The following is a 24848-nucleotide window of genomic DNA, read 5'->3' on the forward strand; positions in this document are numbered from 1 at the left end:
AAGTAACATTAACACAAAGCGCCAGAGGTAATGGGAAAAATACAAACGAAAACTGGTTTTGAGAAACCTTCATAGAATTCCTTTACTAGGTTTGATTCCACCATTCAAGGCAATATTTAAAATTTTATTTAGCAAATTACATGTAGTAGCAATTTTCAAAGAAAACAGCCAGTAATTGCACAACTTTTAATTAAGTCATATCTTGAAGATTTTTTTGCAAAACTTTCCTTCAAAAAATGAGTAAACAACCAATTTAGAAGCATAATTAAGTCTTCTGAAGAAAAATATGTTATTAATTTAAATTTATTAATCCCCACAATAGACATTTATACAAGACTATCTTTTCTCTTTGCTAGTATTAGAGAGCATACTTAATGGTTACTAATAAACTGGTTGTTAGAATCAGTAGAAGAGTACTATCAACAGGTACTTGTTTATGTTGACCTGATTACATTTGTACCTTTTTCCTCAAATCACAAGGAAATGCATTATTTCAAATAAGACTGAGCAGAAGTTGTCCAAGTGAAAATATCTACACTGTTATTTTCTAAATCAAAATTGTTTAAGGAATGTAAACAGTCTGCTGCAAGAAGGGTGAATCTTATACACAGTTATTTTTGTAATATGGCTAAGATTCTCTAATATATTAGATAAGATAGATGCAATGCAATGAGGAATGGCAAGTTTGATAAAAGCAAAAATTATGCTTTAGTAGGGCTGAAGGGACATCAAAATTGTTGAAGAAAACATCTCTTGGGTTGTGAATATTGGAGAAACAAAGCATAATTTTCAATCTATCTTAAATTTCAAGTGTTGGTCCAACATTTACAGATATATCTGTTTCTTAAAGAATGGTAAAAAAAAAAAAAGGGGGGGGGGGCAGCTAGGTGGTGCAGTGGATACAGCAACAGCCCTAAATTCAGGACGACCTGAGGTCAACTCTAGTCTTAGACACTTGACACTTCCTAGCTATGTGACACTAAGCAAGTCACTTAACCCCAGCCTCAAAAAAAAAAAAAAAAATTATACACGAAAAATTTTATTAACTAAAAAATTATCTATATATTACCTATCATTTATCTTGATATTTTGGTCCGTCTGTGGGTCATACATAAATCTCATGAGTTGTAGATGTAACACTGGTGGCAATGTGAGGAATTTCACACCTTTCTCAGCTTCCTGATAAATGAAGAAGAAATGTACATTAGCTATTTATTATCTCTGAGGAACCAAAGTACCATCATATAAATTAGAAATTTGCTTTGTTATTAACACAGCTGTATAGTCTTATCTTTTTAAAATGTGATATAAATTATTTATAATTCAATTGCAAAGCCAAAAAGGCACTAAAAATCCATATCCTTATGCTTTGTTCTACATAAAGATCTGGTTCTGGGATTAATTGACAATGGATTTAAAATTTAAAAATTAAAGTAGATGCCAGAAATATATCACTATCGATGAATTAAGAAATAGTTACAAAAATCCCAAGTACCTGCAAGCCATGCTCTCCAGCATCATATTTGTTGTCACCATCTAGCTGTTCTACTGCCACATAGTCTATGAAGGACTCAAATACTAAGAAAAGATAAAGAATTTTTTTTTTAACCAAAATGTGATTATTACAAGCATTATATGTTATAAGTCAATTTTAAAGAATTCAACTATGGCAAAATGTTTAATAAAATCACAAGCAATTAATCAACAATAGTGGAAAAAAGAAAATAAGCAGAAAAGTGAATTCATTCTTTCATACTGGCAATCAAAACATGCTAAATGGAAATCACAAATACACTTTAACCAAATATGAAACGCTTAATTCAACAACATTTTATTATGTATGTGAAACTTACTATTTTTTTTTCCCTTTATACTTAGCTGGATATCATAATAATCTTCTCTCCGATCAGATCGATAGTCCACATCTTTGCACTGGATATAGGACTAAAAACAAACAAAAAAATTCTATATATACATAAATTGACTTAATATGTAGCTTTACTATAAGTATTCAACAACATTTAAATACTTCTTTCAAAATAATTTAGTGAGCATTTACATACCACCATCTTGCCTCTAAATAATTTAGGTATGGTTCCTTCTACACACGTTCCTTTCATTTTATTCTCCACATTATCAAGCAACTGGAAGAGAATTTTACAACTTTTTTAATTTTAACACTCATACAGCTCATATCATCCTTCCTTATTCTATCTATCATAATCATATCAAATTATATAGATAATAGATTAAAGAACTGAAGGGACTGGAGAAAGCAATAGTCAAAACTCCCTCATTTTGCAGATAGATGAGAAAACTGGCTTAATTAAAAATGACACAATTAAAAATAACACAGAAGTAGTGAACAGAGAACCTGGGCTTGAACTCAGGTCTTCCGAGCCCTAATCCAGTGTTCTTACTAATTTTCTAGCTACTTCTAACACAAAACAAACTAACAATAACATATATATAAAGATAATGACCTCTTAAGAGGTGGAATAGTTGTGGAGCAGTCCTCAAAACAAGAAAGTAGACTTAGTTTGTAAACTTTGAAATAAGGAGAAACAGAACATGATTTTGACATGATAAGTCACTTAACCCCAGCCTCAGGAAAAAAAAAATTTGCTGCTGTAAAGGGACATTAGACCTAATTGTACTAGACTAAGATACTCATTTTAACCAATTTGATCTAATGTCATGCCTTCTTGAGCAAGGAGATTGCATATACACCATAACTTCTTATTAAGCAATAAAATTTACCTCACTCTTTTCTTAAAAACCTATTTTACATAATTAAGAGTAAAAACATTGCTGGAAACTTACCACTCGACATAGTTCTTGGACATCATGTTGCATGAAGCTGTCTAAAGTTTCCCATCTTTTAAAATAGAAAAAAAAATTTATGGAAATATAGGTTTAAAAAGCTATAAAGGTATCCTAGTCCAATTCAATATCTTAACAATAAAGAAATCTTGCCAATGGGGATGAAGTCCAGACAAGTGAAGAAGCAGAAAGAAAACAAGCCAAGGACTCCAATATTTAACAATTTAAATTGTAAGTAGAATTCAAGTTTTGGCTGATATGGGGAGTGATACAGATACTTCAGGAAAAATGGTAGCTAAACTGTCATTACTAAAAGAATTAGATAGAGAAATGATCAATTTATCTCAGTTATCTCAGTTGAATTAAATGACTCAATTTATGTACAATTGAGTGATATTTAGTTTGAAAAGACCAAGCTAGTATGATTAAATGAATTATTTTTGGGAGGATAAAATAAAAATTTCTATTCAATGTCCAAATTCTGTTTTGAATTGTTTGTCCAATTTCTTTTTTGAAAATACCCTAGTTGAAATCCTAGAGATCCGTAAGAAATTTAGAGCCTATTTATCTTTAAAATAATTTCTATGGATATAGTCTATTCTAATTCAAAGATTACTATGATAATTGGTGCCTGAAAAATAAGATACACAAAGATACAGAAACACTGAAACTACCTTTGATTTTGTTAATAAATTCCTGGTATAAATCCTATCATAGTATATTATCCTGCTGATAAATTGCTATAATCTCTTTGCTAATGTTTTATTTAAAATTTTTGCATCAATATTCATTAGGGAGATTGTCCTTCCTGGTTTAGATTATCAGTGCCATATTTGTGTCATAAAAGGAATTTGGTAGTACTCCTCCTTTACCTATTTTTCCAAAAAATTTACATAGTAAAAGAGTTTTTTAATTGTTGATACAATTAACTTGTGAATCCATCTGGTTCTGGAGACTTTTTTTTTTCTTTTTTCTTTTTTTAATTACAATTTTTTTTCCCCACAGTATATATGCATGAGCAATTTTTAAAAAAATAACATTATCCCTTGTATTCATTTTTCCAAATTATCCCCTCCCCTCCATTCCCTCCCCCCCCATGACAGGCAATCCCATACATTTTACATGTGTTACAATACAACCTAGATATAATATATGTGTGTAAATACCATTTTCTTGTTGCACATTAAGTATTAGATCTGGGGACTTTTTCTTAAGGAGTTCATTGTTCAATTTCTTTTTCTAAAATGGGACTAAGTATTTTATTTCCTCTTCTGTTAAACTGAGTTTATATTTTTGTAAACATTCATTGTCAGACTTTTTGCCAGGGTTTTGGGCAAAATATTTACCAATTATTTTTTTTTTCTGTTAGCAGTAAGTTCTCCCCTTTCATTTTTAATACTAGTGATTAGCTTGCTTCCTTTCCTTTTTCTGAATAAATTAAATTCATTTATTTATTTGTTAGTTTTTTTTGGATTTTATAGATTTATATACATTTTATTTATATATATTTATCTACTTTATTAGTTTTTTTCATAAAATCAACTTAAGTTTTATTAGTTCAATATTTTTCTTAGTTTCTCTTTTATTAATCTTTTCTTTGAATTTCACAATTCCTAATTTGATATTTAATTGGGGGATTTTAAATTGTCCTTTTTCTAACTTTTTTAGTTGCATGCCTAATTCATTGATCTCTTTATTTTATTTATATAGCTATTTAGCTTTGTCTACATCCCATATGTTTTGGTATGTTTTATTATTTGGTTTATTATTGTCATTTTCTTGGATGAAATTATGGATTGTTTCAGTGATTTGTTGTTTCACCCACTCATTCTTTAGATTATTTATTCTCCAATTGGTTTTAGTTTTTCCCCAGCCCTTTACTGAATGTAATTTTTATTGCATTGTGGCCTGAAAAGGAAGCTCTTACTCTTTCTGCCTTTTTGCATTTGATTGTGAGGTTTTTATACCCTAATAAAATGGTCAATTTTTGTGCCATTTTACAACCCAGAAAAAGGTGTATTCCTTTTTGTCCCCATTCAATTTTCTCCAGAGGTCTATTTTAGGATTCTATTAATCTCCCTAGTTTCCTTCTTGTTTATTTTGTGGTTAGATTTGTCCAATTCTTAAGAGGGGAATCTTGAGGTCCCCTACTAGAATAGGGGTCTATTTTTTCCTGTAACTGGCTTAAAATCTTCTCTAGGAAGATTTTACCACTTGGTGCATTCACATTTAATATTACTAGTTCACTATGGTACCCTTTATCAAGTTGTGCTTTTCCCTTCTTATTTCATTAAAAGAAATAAGAATAAATCTTATTAAAACAAGAATAAATCTTATTAAAAAAGATCTAATTTTACTTTTTGCTTTATCTGATTTTTCTGATGTTTTTGCTGATTTTTCTCTCCACACAATTCATAAAACAATATGTATTAAAAACAAACTAAAAAAATTTAATCATGCATTTTATATGTAAATAAAAGTAATTTAGACCCCCCCCAAAAAAAAGACATTGTAAATGAAATCTTTTTGAAAAGTGGGATGGCAATATATAAAAAGTTATAAAACTCAAGACTCTTTTACCCAGTAATTAGATTCTAAAATCTTACTATCTATAGAAATATTTACTTACTATATATAGAAATATTTTTAGAGCAAATAAATTTTGGGGGTGTGAAATTGAGACAATCCATGACATATGACCATAATAGTATGGGAGAGAGATGTTAAAGAATTTCCAATACAATAATGCAATATTGATCAAGTCAGCTGACATTTGCCTGGCGTTTTTAGAGGATAATCATGTCAAAATGAGAAGCATTATCTTCCTGACTCTAAAGCCAAACATTTTCTATCCACTACTCCATGAGATTATTGTGATTACTAAATTCAGAATAAAAACACCAAGTTCCAGGTGCCAATTTTGTGAAGTTAATTTGACAAGACTTGGCACTTGAATTACAGGGGTGAAAGCGAGGAATCAGTAGTAATGTTGGTATTGTAAACCTGTGAGAAAATGGTAAAAGATGGTAAACTAAAAGCTAACAGATTTTTGAGAAGCAAATTCTTTAGGTCTACTAGTATAACAAAAGGCTGTCAGGATATAGAATGTTGTTAATTGAGGCACTTTATAATTAATGGAACACTCCCACTATTTTTTTATGTTTTAAAAGTTATCTTCTGAATTTTATATTAACATGCTTAAAATGTGTGAATATACTGTTGTTTTGATTCCTTTTTCACTCTGTACCAAATTACATAAATTTTCAACAAATTCAACCAACATTTACTAAGCACTTGCTATGTACAGGGCATAATGCCAGGATCATGTTCTCTTGGAGTTTATACTTTTACAAGAAGGATGCAACATTTACACATAAAAAACCAAATTATCAAGGGGGTTGTGAAAAGCCTTTCTGTAAACAGTGGGACCTGACAAGTGCTTTGAAGGAAGGACTCTATGAGTAAACGTGAGAAGGGTGTGCTCTATAGTACTAGGGGACAATATATACAAAGGTACACTCATAGTAATTCACTTGGGTTTTAAAAGGTGGCATATTTCATCAAGTCATATATTGTAGTATGTTGCAATTGAGCGCTATACATGATCAGCTTTTGATACTACAAATGATGCTATGAAACTGTCTAGACATTGCCTCTTCCATCTTAGGTCAATAACAACCCCATGTAAAGATCATTATCCCAGATCTGAGTATTTTTGCAACTCTGCAAAAAAAGACTACTGCTTTCCAAAAGACTGTAATAATTTAAAATTTGCCATCAGTCTATTTCTCCAGTCCTACTGGTACTAAATTTTGTATGTATGAATGGTAGCATCCTGACTTTTTTTCCATTTCAACTTATTGCTGGAAACACATGGATATTATTGGTAAATCTATTTACCCATGTCAAATTTTTCAAAAATGTTTATGGTGAAATTTGTCTCAATATTATAATTTCTAGATATGCTGCTTTTCTGTTGTGCACACATCAATATGTTTTTTCTTCTGTTTTTTGTTCAAGGTTTTTAGGCATAAAAACTGATGGAGTTTGTAGCATCAAGTTCCTCTTCTGTTATATTATGATATATACACCTAACAAAATGAGACTAATTCCTTTGATCTTTTCCAAAATGTTTCAAACAGCTGCTTTATTCTCAGGAAAGTACTCCTATTCATTTCTATGTCTCACTTTTGAGGAAGAAAACCAGTGTTTTTGAACTGGAGATTGTTTAATATAATCAATTATCAATTATATGTAATCAATTATATTAATCAATTAATGTACCATCATGTGTATGCCTAAATCAATTTTAAAGAAAAATTTCCCCTTGAAAGTGGAAGTAAAGAAAAATTTCCCCTTGAAAGTGGAAGTAAGAATGTGGCTTCTTCATACTTACCCAAATGATTTTGTTAGCTTTTTTGTTCCTACTGGCTTGTCACTGTGTTGTAATTCATAAAACACTCTTTGTAATGCTAAAGGAACACTTTTTGATGAGTCATCACCTTCTGTTGGCATCATGTATACAGCCTAAAAAAGAATCATTAAATTATAAAAATTTATTTTTTTGTTCTCCCTCCTGCTATTTTAAATATAACCCTTTTTCTCATGTATATATAATTGAGGAATCTCCAAAAAAATGGGTAAAAACCTAAGGCAATTGGGGTTAAGTGAATGCCCAGAGTCACACAGCTAGGAAGTGCTAAGTGTCTGAGACCATATTTTGAACGAGGTCCTACTGACTTCAGGGCTGGTGCTCAAAACCTAACATTTTAAAAGCAATATTCATATTTTCAAAAATGGCGTAATATTATTCATTTTCAGATCATGCCAAAACAAACATAACTGGCTCCTACTAATCTAAGTTTAAAAATAGAATCATTTGAATCCAGAACATGTTGAAATATGTACCAAAATGCATTTAAATGTGGGGAGAGGGAGAAGGAGAGGGAGAGAGAAAGGAGTCTACTTGGGATAATGAGGTGGTGAAGTGGATTGAGTACTGGTTCTTGAAGTCAGGAGGTTCTGTCAAGCTCTGTCTCAGACACTTGACACATATGAGCTTTGTCACTCTGGGCAAGTCACTTAGTCCTGATTACCTCTCATCCAAATAAGAAGCCTCGTTAATAAGAAAAATTGTATCTCTGAAGCTAAATTTTAAAAATTAAATGTTTAAACACATTAATATGAAAAGCTAACATATATTTTATTCCTAAAATAAAAAGTTGGAGGTAGAGGCATGGATTGTAAAATCATATTCCTTGTGGCTATGTTTTTTTAAATCACCTGTGTGATTAACAAGGCAAATAAAAACAACAGTCTACTAAAAAGGATTTTCCTGAGTATAGTGCTAAGAGAAAAAGTTCAAGACAAAAGGAAATGGAAGGAGAAATATTATACACTTTACCTTGCGTAGTTGATTTGTGAAAAATAAAGTTTGTAACAAACTGTTCATGTAACAAGTTGCTCCCTGGTTCTTTAAACCAACATATCCCGTATGCTTCTTTGAATCCCACCTAAAATATTTTAAGGTTAAGTGTTAAACACATACCTTATATGTATGTATTTTACCCTCATATTAACTATCATAAAATCAAATATTTATATACACCAATCTCATAAAACCTACCTACTGTATAAGATGATGGAAAGAAGAGTGATTTATATCATGTTAAAATGATAGAAACCTGAGTAATTATTAGTCGTGAAATTTACTATGACCCATGTGTCTGAACACTATATTAATGAAATCAAAGACAAAGGTTTACAGTGAGACCAAACCTCTAATCCCAGCCTGCTGCCACGGAAATTGGTGGTATTACTAAAAAAGTTTGAAGCAATTGATGGATAAGGGCAGCTACATTGTAACTAAGGAAAAATACATGACAACACAGGCCCTATACAGATAAAATACTATGACAAATAGAGATCATCATGAAAATCTGGCTTAAGTCCCACCTCTGACACAGACAGTACTGGGCAAACCACCTAACCTAAATTACTACCCCTTTGAAAAACTGCAGCTTCATAGTTGCTGATCTGTATTGGTAAAGATAGATGTTTAATCTACATATACCACATTACCTAATATTGAGGAGATGAAATCAAAACAGAACTGAATCCTAAAAGTGAAGAGGAGTATTTTGAATACAGAATAAAAGCTGATGGTTTCCTGTCAGGAAGGAATAAAATCCATGAACAGAAGACAGGTATTGAAAGTCAACCAAAAGAATTATTGGTTTAAAAACAAATAACTTTTTCCCTTTAAAATTCAACCAAAAGACAAAGTAAAAGTAATTTTTACTTTATAAATAAAAGTAAGGATCCTCTTAATTTTCTTTTCTATTAAGAAAGCATGACTGAGTGTTAAATGTTAATAATTCAGTAATGTTTGCATTGTTGTGAGGTTATTTTAAAGAAAGAATTTTAAATCATGAATTCCTTTGAGAGCCTGATAATATCAATGAACTTCCCTCTCAAAAGAATATTACAAAGGAAACCAATTATATTTCAAAGTTATCAAAATATTCAAAAATAAAAAATTTTGCAAACATCAAGTTAAAAACTTGCTTTACAAAGTTCTATGATAAGGATAAACACTGTTGGCCTGTAAATGCAATGAAGCAGGATGTCTTGATTTTTAAACTGTTGATAACTGTTTATCATACCATCATTTCAGTTAGCCATACAATTTTCATTTGTGGAAGATTAAAGTATATAGGGAAGGGCTGGAGAAAAGATTTAATTGCTGGCTGATTTTAATTTTCAAATTAGTTTTTAATTTTTTTTTTTTATGGCATAGAAACCACTATTTGAATAAGCCTTCTGTGGTAATTACTTAACTTGAAATATGAAATAATAACAACTTTCCAAATACTAATGGCATGAGACTAATACCCACAATTACTCATAAATACGGGTAATCTACAATGCACATTATCGTGTGCATCATCTTCATATTCCATAGCCTTCCAAAATGGGGCATATATTTTTTGAAATTTGGAACCTACAAAGTCTTGAATTTAATATTACCTGTAATACTTGGCAAATATCACACCTATTTCTAGTTTTACTTCTCATCAATCAGTTTATGAGGATCTTGATGATCAAATTAAAGTATCTGTAAAATACTTCACAAACCTTAAAGTACTATATAAATCTTCCCTGGGTAAGCCCTCATATATGCTCCATAGTGGATTTACTGAACACATCAAAGGCCCTCATCTAATAACATTCTAATAGTCTCAGCCCAATTAGTCTATTTATCTTCTATTGCTAGAACAACACAATCAAACATTTCCTGAATACCTTCTGTACTATTTCCTTTTGAATGTCATTTTTTGGGAATATTCCACAGTCTATTTAACATGCACCACCATCTCTTTTGAAATTTAATGTTTCATGATTTCTAGTAAGAGAAATCTATCAGAAAGCAGCTTGGCAATGTTGAAATAATTTGCCAAATGTAATGCAGTCCTATCTTTCTCTGCTATTTAATGATGGGGGCAAAATTCAGTGGCTTCCCAAGATAAATATGTTAATGAACATACACAACTCTAAGCCACAGCTTAAACAGAGGCATACTTCATCATATGAGTGATTTATTGTTTTCTTGAGGAAATAGAGACTTGATATCCTCAATACAATGTCAACCATAAAAAGTATTGAGAAAACTTCAGCAACAAAGAGAATCCCTGTTTTATTTGAAAGATGAATATGAGACATCAAGCTAAGCTTTTTACTTGACGATAATAATTATAGGAATGCTGGAAAAATTATTGCTGTGTATTTATCAGAGATAAGATATATGACACTGGAGGAAGGTCTTTAGGACTGTTTTGTTGTCATATAAATGTAAAATTAAAGAGATAAAGGACTCATCTATGTTATTTTAGTTATTTGTGTAAGGACATGGTCTAATGTAAGAGGCAAACATATTTTGATGGATTTATGTTTAATTTAAGAAAATTATGGGCAACAAAATACATTTATGCTCTCTTATTCTGTATAACCTGTATCTTATATGAGTCTATTTATCCAAGAGGAGCCTCCCTTATTAGTAAATAAGTGACCATTTTCCTTTGAAGCTACAATGTTTCATGGAGTCCTGAAGTGGAATTTCTGAAGGCTATGCCTACACAGAAAACATGCAGGCCCAACACCAAAATAAAAATTAAGTATAGACTTTTCAATGGGTTGATATTCAAGGAATGGGCTAACTAAATGTGGAGAGTAGAGCCTTACTACCAAATTTTAATGATAAAGAGACTAATTTTCAGTCACTATAATGCTATAAAAGATGTCTGTAGAGTCACAGAATTGTGATCTAAATTGAAGGATATGTATATAGCAATGAAATCCACAGTTCCTACAACAAGGGTAGTAAAAAGTTTTTTAAAATACTGGTTAATATGTGCGGATAGTAGATAACTAAAGGAAACTTTTTTGGTGTGTTCATTTTTAAAATTATTATAGCTTTTTATTTACAAAACATATGCATGGGTAATTTTTCAACATTGCCTCTTGCAAAACTAAAGGAAACATTAAAGAGGAAAAACTTACGCAACTCCATGGGGAGCATCTGCCTGTACATAAACTTCAAAAGTAACCTTGTCATCTTCTATAAATCCTTTTTCAGGATCAGTAACTTCCTACAAAATAGAAAAAAGACTGCTGAATCTGTATACAATATTGCAAGATCATATTTACTCAATTATATTTATTATTGGCAAAAGTAGTAATTATCAAGTACTTAAATTCTTTCCAAATGCCAACAGTAATAATAATTACATGTAAGTTTCTTCTAAATAAGAACTGCTCCATTCACTGAATACTTATTTGAACAATAACTAATATCCTTCACCCCTTTCAGTCACATTTTGTGAAGCTTCAGCAATCCTGTTTAATTTTTTTAATATTCAATGCACTGAGGAAGGGATAAAAGACCCACAAGACATTTCAAGAATTACTCTAAGAATGTATAGACATTAATCCAACAGTTAAAGATAGCAATAATGATAATTTATGGTCTCAGCTGTTTTTGTTTTTCTCTTGAAGATATTAGGTATTGGTCTGTCTTTGACCTACAATATGGTAAATGCATATTCCCAAATGGGCAGAACCTTAAAATTGTGAACTAGCAAAACAAGTAAAATCAGTAAGGAATTTGACCTTATTGCCATCTAGAATAATTTTATGAATCAGAATCATGCAGCAAATTATTGAAATAACTAATAAAATCCAACTGTAAAATATATTAAGTACATTGTTAACTTACACTCCATGCCATGAAATTGGAAAATCCCCAATCATTTTCTTTATGAAAGAATAAGTGACTGATGCGGCGGCTGAATGATTTTTCATCATCTTTGTAATTTATTATCTTCAGCACAGCTTGTGCATGACAAGACCATGACCTGTTTTTAAAAATATATATACATATATATTTGTATTATTTGTATAATTAGCTGGTGATCTAGAATTTTCAAAATATCAGTTTTTTGGGGGGGAGAGGGGGGACAAAAAGAACAATATCTGTTGTTCATGGGTTTTTTTGTTTTTTAATTGGAAGTATAGTTTCATTAATTTCATTGCTGGGAGTAGGGAGTTGCTGATCAGGAAGCTCTCTTGCCAATGTAGGGTAAGCAACTTTAGAAAGTTACCTGGAACACTGAGAGATCAAGGAATTTTACTAAGGACACGAAACCAGAATGTAACAGAGAAGACCTGTTACTGTCCAGAGAGGATTGAATCTGTCCCTCTTTCACAAAATAATATTCTAACAATAATTATAACTTATCTAGTAATGATTTAAAAAAAAGAATAAAGTATCTGAATGGCAATTTTAAGATTGATTACACGACAATTTGTAAACTTTTTAAGTATACATAAAACCACATAAAAAAGGAAACAAGCATATTATAGGCTTCAAGATTTCAAAGAAAAGTGAATGGTAGAAACCTAAGAAAAAAGCTTTTATGACTAATCAAATGCATGACTTAGTCATGCTCACCCAAGTGATATAGAAGACTTTCAAAATTTTGTACTGATGTTTAGAAATGTTGTTTAATGATACCCCAGTTTATTTGAGAACAAAATATTGAATTCAACTAAGAGAATTGCAACCCTAAACCCCAACATTTAATTCTTACTAATCATGAGCTGATAAATGTGCCATAATTTCATGTTTTTTAAAAAAACTTATAAAATTTGTTCAAATTGCAGCACCTTATTTTATAGATGAGAAAACTAAGTTTGAGAAAGATGAAGGGACTTGCCATAGTCACAATAGTACCCAAAAATACAGAGTTAGGTTCTCAGAAATCCAGAACACTTGATTAATGATTAGAAAGATCAACACACTTCAATGAAAGACCAGTATTTATGGCCTATCTAAAAGAGATTTTGAAGATTAAATAAGAAATACTAGTCAAAAGCAAAATTAGTCAAACCAATTTTGGCATCCTTAAGACAAATGACACAGTAAAAAAAATAGTAAAAAAGCAATTTGGAAGGCAATACTTATAAACAAGATTTATGAAAGAAAAATGAGATTTTGTGTTGTAATTTTCTTCTGCAGGTTGTACGCCAATTGTTTCTTTCCTGATCAGGAAAATGATGATATTAATTTATGTTCTCATAAACAAATCGTATTTTCTATACTCCTTAATTTAAACATACCATTTTAGTTCATCAAGTTATGGGCACAAGAATGAGAAAAGTGGACAACTTGTCCCAGCTTAGGAACTTTGAAATAGAGCTTTTATTATTCTAATATATTTCCTCACCTATAAAACCAAAGGGTTGAATTAAAAGATCTCCAAGGCCTTCGTTTAGGTTGAGAATTGAATGAACATTTTCAATACAAGAGAGGACAAGGAAGATATTCCCAAACATCAAAGGCCACATAGAGACCCAGTTTTATGCTATGACAATGAGAAGCAAAGCCTAACCCCAGGCCTAGTTGGATCACCTTAAGGCAAGTTGTTTAATGTCTCTGGAAGTTTCATCTTGATGATATCCTAAGTACCTTTAAGCTTTTCTTTGAGTTTTGGTTACTTAAAAATGTATCTTTTATCTACGTTTGCAAATATATACATGTAGTTATAACACCATATAGGACAAGTTAGCACTGTCGAAACATAAAATGGTCTCCACTCAGAAGATAGTAAGTAAATATAATGATGCTAAATGTATATGGCAACCTACAAGACAGACTCATAGTAGGGGTTAGGAATGGTAGGAAGAAGCCAAATGCTTACATGAGAGGCATTTTATTGATGAAGTGAGGACTGAAAATAACACTACATAATTAGTTAGAACTTCTTAAGAATACAAAAATATGATAAATGGAAGGAAGAAAAATTACTTTCACATTTTCCAAAAGGGGAAAAAAGTCCTTGTTTTAAATGTATCAGATCAGATCTGAACTTTACTACTTGTGGGTTCACATTGTCATAATATGAAATATCTTACGTGGAGTCAGATTCAGCATTGCATTGGAGAAAGAATCCTACGCTTTTTTGGTGTGGTCTGTCTGGATAAAATCGTGGCATCACCATGATCTTCCATGGAAGATTCCGTACAAAACATGGAGGACTCAGGACTGACTCACTCAGCCTACTGAAACGTTCAACTGTAAACTGAAAGGTTGCTTCTGAACGCCAGCTGGTATCTGTAAGAAAAATGGTCAGTATATCAGAGCACATATGAATATTAAAAGCTAAAAATATTCTTCAATTTTATAGATATATTTCTAGACAATAAAAAAAATACCAGAAATAAAAAAATCAACCTGCTGTTGGAAATTCACTGGCCAACCCATTATTAATATGAAGCACAATAATTTTGAGTATCAATCAAGTCCCAACCACTATAATAGATTAGTGAATATGTACTCATGAAATATGAAAATGGAAATGGTGAAGAATAGAAATTGAAGTAATGACAATATCTGCATGTTTAGATTATTTATCTTAGAGCAATAAATTTCAAGAACAATGAATAGTTCCTTATTGAACTCAATTACCCATACTATTTACAAAGGAAAGATTCTATTAATTGGCAGTCCAGATCAAAGAGTGAAAGAAAAAAACGATAATCTTTAAAATTAGGAAATGGAACCTATATGCAAGGAGCTGGAAAAAAAGGTGGACAGATCAACTGTTTTCTGGTTTATAAAGGGATTTAGAAGAGGTAGTGAATGAGTGCTTGTTTTCCAGCTAGTTAAGAAGCATTAATCACCTCTAGGTAATTAAGTACAAGTGATTTCAACCAGTCCCATGCTTCAAATAAAGGAAGATCTTTAAACATTAAAAATACAGCCAAGCAACTGACATTAATAGCTAGCTATACATGAAGGGAAGAAAAAGTGACTTTAGGTTTAAAAGCATTTTGAAAAGATTTTTTTTTTTTTTTTTTTTTTTTGCTGTACGCATTTTTTTGGTGTTCCAGTGAAAAGGATGCTGTTTCCTTTTCCCCACCTGGTTAAAGGTTACTAAACCTGAAAACTAGGTTGTTAGATATTAATATCTACATGAGATTTCAGGAATCATTGGGGGAATGGGGTAGGGGAGGGAAAGCATACAAGGATTTAAAAAATTCATTTTTCCCAACAAAAACTATCATGAAAATCCAAGTTTCCTCAGATTTTTTCTTATGGCTAGAATAATCCATTTTAAAAATACTTTATAGATATCAAGATGGTGGAAATGTAGAATTACTTAGGAAATTTCTTTTAGTATTTTCTTAAAGAAAAACCTTAGCTTTAAAGTTTGAATTTTTAAAAATTTACCACTGTTGTCTCAAACATTCACTAAGAATTGAAAAGTTTTATACTTCTAGACTAATATTTTGATGACTGAACAAAAAATTTTATGATTTCAATATAGCATTTATAATTTGCATTATCAGTTAATTTTTTAAATTTAATAACTAAAAAAGCAATTATATATATATATATATATATACACACACACACACATGCTTTTTGGATACGGAAAAGTTTTCCCACTTAATTTTTAAGGGATATTCTCATTTGTATGCACAAGGATAGAAAAACCAACTATACCTTTAGCATCTATTGGCAAACCCTTATTATAATCCAGTTGATACTGAAACTAAAGTATGCTTATTCCCTATAAACATTTGGATAATAATTGTAAAATTTCACTCTACATCCCTTAGGCACAGCAATCAAAATCTCTGTAATGCAAATATATAGCCTATGGAAAAACACTGGCAAAGAAGCATGAAGATTAAAATATTTACTTTCTTCATGTTTAGCAACCAAGAATCAGACAATGATGAAACGCAGCAACTCATGAACTGTTTGAAGAAGTAGTTAGAGTGGAACATAGAAAATCAGCAAGGAAAATAACTGATTTTCCAGTAATTTCACATTAATAATTTGCTATTTTTAAAGTTATAAAAGTTTTCAAAGTTTGCTGGCCCTTGAATTTGAGCTTGAGAAAACATGTCCATCAGTACTCACAAAAGGGTAGTACTCTTTTTGCCACAGATAAACATAAGTATTAAAGTATTAAACCTAATTTTTTTTTTTTTTTTTTTTTTGCTATTTCTTCCCTGTACAAGCAGGGTAGCGAGGTGGTAAAGTGGATAGAGTATCAGCCCAAGTCAGGAGGACCTGATTTCAAATCTGACCTCCTAGCTGTGACCCTGGACAAGTCACAACCCTGACTGCCTCAGCAAAAAAACTAAAAACCAGCTATACAAGAAATTTTGAGCAGTAAAGAAGCTTCTTCTCAAACTTTTTCAATAAACAGATATGAATTAGTTTCTAAAGAGCCTAACTATTAAGTTGGAATAAATCTTAGACTAGTTTGTTGTTGTTCTTGGAATAGGCTACAAAGCATTCAAAAATGATGACAAAATACTACTCATAGCAGTTTGCAAAATCTCAATACAATGGGAGTATCAATAGATGAAGCTGAGAAAAATCAGAACTAAGTAACATTCTCTATGTGCTCTGTTGTATAAAATTCAAAAACCCCTTCAGAAAAAGTAGAATTCAAATTTATATTCACAATACAAATAGTAATATGCTTTTTGTGTTGGTTTGTATATTACAATTTAATAGGAAATATTAGCAACAATCCCAAATTATCATTATTTACTTTAATGATTTAGTTTGTTGTGGTTTTTCTATTTTAATAGTAAGTCTATTTTAATAATTAAAAGCTATAGCAAAGATTATTTGATACTTATTGCTAAAAACATATAAAAATGCAGACTCAAAACCTATTCTAACAACTGGGCCTGCAATACACCACTATGATGATATGATACAAATTGCATATAATTCCTTTCATATCCAAATCCGGTTTGGTTGGTGTTTCTTCATTCTTGAAGAGACCAATATGACTGCATGACATTAAGGGTCAAGTGTGTCTGACTGTGGCTGATCAGACTATCAGAATGCTCTACCTTTGATCATCCAACAATCCATGTGAATGTTTGGGGTGGATTCTCTAAATTTGTGCATCTTAAATTTTTTTTTTGAGAAATATGCTCCTAAATATAACTTGATGGAAGAAAGACTTAAATTAAAAAACCTAATTGCATATATAATGTAATAGGCATCCCTTATAGTTATATCTACAACCTCAGGAACAAAGTAGAAGGGAAAGTAAGGAAAAGAATATTTTTTACTATTTTTACTATGTAGCATCTACTTCTAAGTCATAAACACCCTGAGAGTGAGTTTTGCTTTTCCCTCCTTAGATGTCTTTATGCTATTAAGAATAAGACTCACCAACCATACTGAGATTTCAAGAAACAAAGCATGTATTTGGACCAAAATACTTACTTCTGATTTTAAAGAAGGGTGAAAGAAAATCTTAACATAAACCTTAGAGACCTTTATTGGTGCTTTTGCCTTAAAGTTAAGTATATTTATATCTGTACTAAACATGTAAATCATTCCCCTTTCCTTCTTTTTAACTGTTAAATGGATTGTTTTCCCAGGTTAAAGCATCTTTTTTACTGGAGAAAATACTGCAATATGCAATCCAAAAAGCAATTTTAACATATGATCTACAATGGAAATTCACATTACATGTGCCCAATATTAATTCAAAACCAATTGGAATAGAAATTCTTAGTTTTGCAAATCAGTCTACTTGTAAGAACTAAATGGCTATTTTGTTCCTGATAATGAATCTTTAAAAATTGAAAAGCATATGGTATTATTTGCATAATCATTTGAGGTTTACAATAATTCACTGGGAATACAACTTAGTTCTAATGCTTGGACTATTTCAACTTTCGGGTCACCAAGTCTCTTCCCATTTAAGCCTCCATTCAAGCTATCCTTACCAAAAAAAAAAAACAAAAAACACCACAAACAAACAAAAAAACAAAACAAAACAGGAAAGGTCACCCTGCCATTGTCCTAATTACTAAACAGGATAAAATACTATACTATTTGTCCCCATACTTAGAATACTTTCCCTTAGCCTCCTGGATTCCTCAGATCTCAGATAAGAAACACCTCATTGAAAAAAATTAATGCTAGTTCCTCCCCCCCCCCCCTTTGACAAATTTATTCCATATATATCTTATTTATACATAGTTGCAAGTATCTTGCATCCCCTATTAGATTGTGAAATCCTTGAGGGCAAGATATGGTTTTTGCCTGTTTGCATTCTCAGTGCTTAGCATGGAAAGGAGCATATTGTAGGCATTCAAGAAATTCTTAACCAGCTCCATTTTTTCCCCCCTACTATTTCAATATTTACATTTGCAAAGCATTTTACCCTCCTAGCCAACCCTTGGAAGTAAATGCTATTATTACTCTCATCCTACAGTTAAGGAAATAAGAGATAAGGAAACAGGTTAAAAAAAAGTTAGCCATTGTGCCATCTGCTTCGTGTTGTTTTCAAAACAAAGGTTTACCTTTTTCTCCACTATTCCATGAAAAAAATCTGATTATCATTTCTATTCAAACTCTTTTAAAAAGAAACAAGAAACACTACAGTATATTTACACTAATCGCATTCTTGGTATACGTGGGCATAATCTCTTCCAAACAAGAAAAAAAATGTGACAGAACAATCACTAAGATAAAAATAAATGTATTTCTTTTACTTTACAAAAATGGGGACAAAGAATCATTGTTTTCCTCCTTACCTAAATGTTTTTTCATTGCACAAATATTTATAGCACATTATGTAATGTCATTTTCATCCTAATATAAATTTAGGTTTGAACTCCTTAAGATGACCTGCTCAAAAAGACCACTGCCAAATCCTGGTAATGGTCCACAGCAACAATCCTTTGTTAATCTGGAATAAATTCTATTCAAGCTTCTACCCCAAACCCATACAAGAAATAATCTCTATTACAAAACTTCTTAAACATGTTATACACTAAAGAAATAGGTTAAGCTACAAGTAACTTTTGCAAACTCTCAAAAGAATCATTTCAAATGTTACAACTGGAAGAAATCTTGGAGATCAAATCAGCCCAAACTCCATGGTTGACATGATATCAAGTTATTATCTTTCAATTCCTGACTTAACAGCATCTCAAAGATTCTACATACCAAAAAACAAAAACAAAACAAAAAAACATCTATCTTAAAACAACACACAAAAAATATCTGATTCAAAACACTTCATTGCCAATTAAGGACAGTAGAGTCAGCTGTTTCATCTCTAGCTCCTATTAAAAAGCAATGTAATTTCTAACAATTCAGTCACTTTTATTGAAATTCCATTACACCCTAGAATTGTCTAAGTATAAAGGTATTTCACTTCTGTTGTTTCCTCCCTTATTCTAGTGCTACAAAACTGTTTAGCATACAATCATTCTAAAATATAAGAACTAGAGTGGAGTGCTCTCCTTGCTCCTGCATTTCTATCTTCATAATAAAAACTGGTTAATTAGACCAGCTTCCTGGATGCTTTTTGTAAAAAGTCTCTTTTGGCATTTCTGGTGAAAGAAAAACACCAAAAATCCAACAAAAAAAAAAACCAAACCATACCCACACAATAGTCCTTTTCTACACAGGATTGTAAGTGCACTCCACAGGTAATAAAGCAGCGGGATTTAGACCACGCCTTTTTACCTTCCTCAGATAATGCCTCAGTCAGCTGACAGGGGATAAACCGCACTGTGAGAGAACTCAACTACTGCTGCAGTTTCTCATGAAGGCTGAACTTTTGGCAGGAGGTCTGAACAGCAGTCCTTCTGGTGATGCAGCCCGTGACTGATGGTTTCTTTCAACTGCCCCGTTACTACCCTGGGAAGGACACAACCCTCATGAGGATTGATGGACTTGTTTTTGACAGAACATGGTTTCATATTACACTGTTAAAGATTCCAGGGACTGCACAAAATTATTACTAGTTGGTATCTTTTTAGCTTTGGTAAGTTTTGTCTTTTCCTTTTTAAACTAATTTCATCAGAGGTAGCCAAACTAAACAAAGTTGTTTTTTTTTTTTAATGAAAAGGAAAAGTTAAAAGAGTCAAGTGATATTCGAATGATACGAATTCATTATATTTGCTTCAACATTAAATTTGTTGTTCTATAACTACATATTTTCTTGGGAAGAAACCTGCCCTTCTATTTAGAGATATGTGTAAAAATGGAGACCATTCAACATTTATTTTACACCTATGAACTATTACTATTAAAGAGTAAATAGTAACTAATTACCTATACTCTAGGAAAAACCAAGCAAGCTCAAGAGATTTAGGAACTTATGCTGGTCAGAAAGAGCTATAGTCTATGCTTCTCATTTTGAGTCCACAATCTTGCTCCTATGAGTGGATGGAAAGATGCAGGCATGAATATATAATGTTAAATATTCCCAAACTACTAAAGGAAAAAAGTGAACTCAAACAACATTCATAAGCTACTTTGCAATTCAAACCACAATATGCCATTGCTTTTTTTAGGCCAGACTGCATAAAAAATACCATAAAAGAACTCTAAAGAAATGTAAATAATGATAAATCACCTTCACAAATCTACTTACCATCCTCCATATCTTCCTCTGTGTTGTTATGTCCATCGGCCATTGCTACATTCCCATTGATGACAGGATTTTGTGTAATTCTTGGTGGATCATCTGTATCTCCAGCTTTTAAGAGGGGGGGAAAAGAAACTTTTTTTAACTTACTTCTTCACTTTATAAATAATAATTTATAAATAAATAATGAAGCTATATGTAACTACTTTTTATTGGAGACCATAAATGTACATAATAAAAACAGTTAAAAAGTTTTAACAAATACATTTTAAAATTACAATTTTAAAGTAAAGCATTCAGATGATCAGTATCAGAATACCTTTCATATTTGCCAAGTATATACCAATTATCAGCATTATTTTGACATAGAATGCTATGTCTATGGATAACAAACATATTCAATAAACTAACATAAGGATACACTACTAGGAAGAGAAATTCTAACCCGAATTCTGTGAAAAAAGAAAATGCCAATGACTGTTCCATACATGTAAAAACATCATACTAAGAAGTACAATAAATGTAACTTGATTGCCAAAGGGGTCCATGACATAAACAAAAACCTTAAGAACAGTTTTAAAGGAAAATATCCACACTCAGCTTTTATGTTAATTATTAATTAAAATAAGTAAATTATTTTGGAAAAGAGAGGGGAATATATTCTACATTAAGGGCAACAGTTTAAAAATCTTCATATACATTAAATAGTAGTATCTGAATTTTTAAACTTTGTTTTATTCCTAATGGCCATTCCTGAACACTTTACTTACTTATACATTTACTAATTGCAAAAAACCCACAAAATTTAAGTAATCGTAAGTAAATTAAAATAAATCTAAAGGAATGTCTAAAGTAAATGGGCTTTTTTTTTTAAAAGAATAAAGACAGGACCTGAGGTCCCCAGTGAAGAAACTAAAAATGCAAATTGTTATTAAAAACCTCTAGTTTTAATCATCTAAATGTAGGTAAGTTATTTGCACAGGATCAGATTTGCTTTTCCAGACCCCAAAGTTAACTATGATACTACCATTAGAGAAAGGTACACTGAGAGGAAATATATCAGTGAAAAATAGAGCAAAAATACTAGTTCATTAAATTGAATGCCCAAAAACATTCCATGTTAAGGGACAGGTCAATTCTTCAAGAGACTCCACAGCTGAAGGAGTTGCAAGGCAGCCTTTGCTGACACAGGTGTTGCATACTGGGAATGAGATAAGTTGGAGGCAGAGGGAAGAGGAGAGGGGTCAGACAATCCAACACCCTCTCAGTCAAAAAGGTCAGAGAACAGCAACTCATCTTCTCATAAGAGGAGATCCATTCTGGATTGGATCTCCAGCAGCCACTGTGCAATGGCTCCCTTTTATTCCAACAGCTCTCCCATGTATTCCAACAATTCCAAGTAGTAATAATAATGTTATAATGTTGATATATTTCTATATATTATTTTAGATTAATCTATTTTAATCACAACAAAATGAGGCAGTACCATTTTTTGTGACCTCATTTGAGGTATTCTTGGCAGAGATACTGAAGTGGTATGACATTTCCTTGTCTCAACTCATTTTATGGATAATGATGTTAGGTAAACAAGGTTAAGTGACTTGCCCAGGGTCACATAGCTATTAAGTGTCTGAGGCCAGACTAAAAAGCACAGGAAGTTTTCTAGACTCCAGGCTCAACCCTTAAAAGGCTACTGCCCTTAAAGTGAGGCAGAGTAGACAGATTAACTTATTTTTATATGAGGAAACTGATGTTCAAATAGGTAAATAACCTTGCCCATAGTCAGAAAACTAGGATTGGTTCCTATACAGGTCATGTTTAACTTTCACATAGTATTTTTATTTCTGTAACCAAGGGTTTTAAACACTTGTATTACCATTTGCCCATATCTTATGCCCAGGGAGTACTATAATATCACTATATTTTATTGGACATTAATTCAGACTATATGTGTATGTGTATATGCGTGTGTGTATAATAAAAAGTAATATGTGCTTTTATCTGTATAGTTATTGGAGTTGGAGTAGAAAGGAAGAGATTTTAGGTGCTACTTAAATTTGTTGCCCAATGAATATATTCAGATAAAGTGTCCTAGATTGGTTAACAAATGAAAGTACTACAAGTGAAACTTGCTATTTTCATTTGTGAATTTAAAAATGTGAATTTCAAAAAAGAATTTAGAATGTGAATTTTCAAAAAGACTAAAATTCATATCAACAGCTGAATAAGCTCAGAAACTGATATGAAGACTCTTCAGGCTACACTTCATCTGAATTCACAACATCTGCATTCATCCTTAGTGTTCTATGGTTTTATCTTTTGTGATCTACTTTGCCTATTAATGGTGCAAACATTTCATTAAAAGAATGTCAAATACTTTCTCAAACAAAAATTTTAGTTGTAAATTCAATATTCCATTATTATTTATAAATTATAAACAAGTCTTTTAAAATTAGATATATTCATTCATTATCTGTCTCTGCCATGCACTTGAAGATTATTCAAAAAGCAAATGACATTCAGCACCACGGACAGTGTCACTTTAATGCAAGCTTGCATTAGGTGAGTTTCTAGCATGAAGAGAAAAAAATTCTACTTTCACAAAATAACAGTTTCCTCAATTTCACATTACAGACTGTCTTATTTTCCAAGTTGCAATTATCCTTACATCTTTAATGTAAATGAAGATATATATTAATGTATTAATGTAGATGATAGGCATTTTAAAAAGATAGTGAAAGATTTTAAAAATGCTTTTGTAATGTCTTTTTCATGTCTAGTTTAACATTTCCCTACAATAATTATTTTAACTGAGTAACAATGTATCCACATAACAAAACAATCACATTCCGTTATAGCAAATACATTGTACCACAAAAATATCTTACATGCACAAAACTTCTAAGGTTTGTAAACAAAGGGGATTTAAGGAAGTTACAATAGTGTATTTCTGAAAACTCTTTGTAATCAAAGAAAACAATAGTGATAAGACCATTATATTTGGAATCAGAAGACCAGTATTAAAATTCCAGTTCTATCATTTGGCTACTTGTGTCATCCAGTTATAAACCAGATCACTTACCTAGTTTGTGCTTCAGTTTCCTTAATGACAAAATGAGGGGGTTGAATTCAGTTTGCATTGCCTCTCAGGCACCTTGTACCATCCAACTCTAAATCTATGATTGATTCCATGACATTTCATAGAATAAGAAATTAATGTATTTGATGGGATACCATTTTAAATTTTAAAATAATGATATTATTCCCCTTGGCCTTATTTTTCCCTTGTGCAAGTTCTGTGACTACATCTCTCATTAAAGGAGTTTTGTAGTAACCATAGTTCTTGAGAATTTATGTAGTAATTGCACTTATTAGTTCTTTAAACATTTCTTTCACAGTGAGTTCTATTTTGTTTTTCTAGTTGGTCATTTTTGGTCTAGCTGGGGATTTTCTGAGGATCTAGATTTCTTTTGTGTTCTTAGTTTTATTAAAAGAATTTACTATGCATAGTTATAATTTTATTATTTTTATTTCTTTATTATTCTTTTTATTTCTTCTGGTTTTGCTGTGATTTTACCTTGTGTATTTTCTACTTTGTTGACTGAAATTTTCTAGCCTTTCTTTTTTGATCACTTTGTCAATTTTCTTAGTCTTCACATTTCTGTATGTTTTTGGTTTCCAATTTTTAACTTTCAATACTGTTCTTGCATTTCTTAGGTTTTTTTAAAAAATGAACTTAAATTAACTTTCAGATCATTAGTTTTCTCCTTTTTAGTTGTTAACATATGGCCTTAGATAATTTTTTTCTACCTAGGAATAGATCTAGTTGCATTCCAAAATTTGTGTAGTTTCATCATCATTTATCATTCTTTTGCAGAATCATTTCAATAACTCGTTTTTTAACCTACTTATTTAGGTTTTCAATGTTGGAAGTTTCAATTTGAGCCTCTGACTTTAAGGCTGATAGGAAATCCCATAAAATTACACAGGATTAGGGGGAAAAAATTATGTCATTTTACCAGGAAACCTGCG

General features: G+C 31.3%; 1 protein-coding gene across 8 annotated transcripts in view; it reads right to left on the bottom strand.

The window, feature by feature from the left end:
- Positions 1-24848, bottom strand: part of USP7 (ubiquitin specific peptidase 7) — a 72934-nt gene that overhangs the window by 18786 nt on the left and 29300 nt on the right. For all 8 annotated transcript variants that reach the window (XM_074280506.1, XM_074280501.1, XM_074280498.1 and 5 more), the window contains exons 2-12: positions 20823-20927; positions 14296-14494; positions 12098-12236; positions 11383-11471; positions 8228-8336; positions 7220-7350; positions 2824-2878; positions 2064-2144; positions 1854-1944; positions 1496-1578; positions 1070-1179 (exon numbers count right to left, since the gene is read on the bottom strand). In XM_074280506.1, coding sequence (XP_074136607.1) covers positions 1070-1179; positions 1496-1578; positions 1854-1944; positions 2064-2144; positions 2824-2878; positions 7220-7350; positions 8228-8336; positions 11383-11471; positions 12098-12236; positions 14296-14494; positions 20823-20927 — 1192 coding nt within the window. The remainder of the gene's footprint in view (positions 1-1069; positions 1180-1495; positions 1579-1853; positions 1945-2063; positions 2145-2823; positions 2879-7219; positions 7351-8227; positions 8337-11382; positions 11472-12097; positions 12237-14295; positions 14495-20822; positions 20928-24848) is intronic.

Source organism: Sminthopsis crassicaudata, chromosome 1, assembly GCF_048593235.1.
Source record: "Sminthopsis crassicaudata isolate SCR6 chromosome 1, ASM4859323v1, whole genome shotgun sequence".
Lineage (NCBI taxonomy): Eukaryota > Metazoa > Chordata > Mammalia > Dasyuromorphia > Dasyuridae > Sminthopsis > Sminthopsis crassicaudata.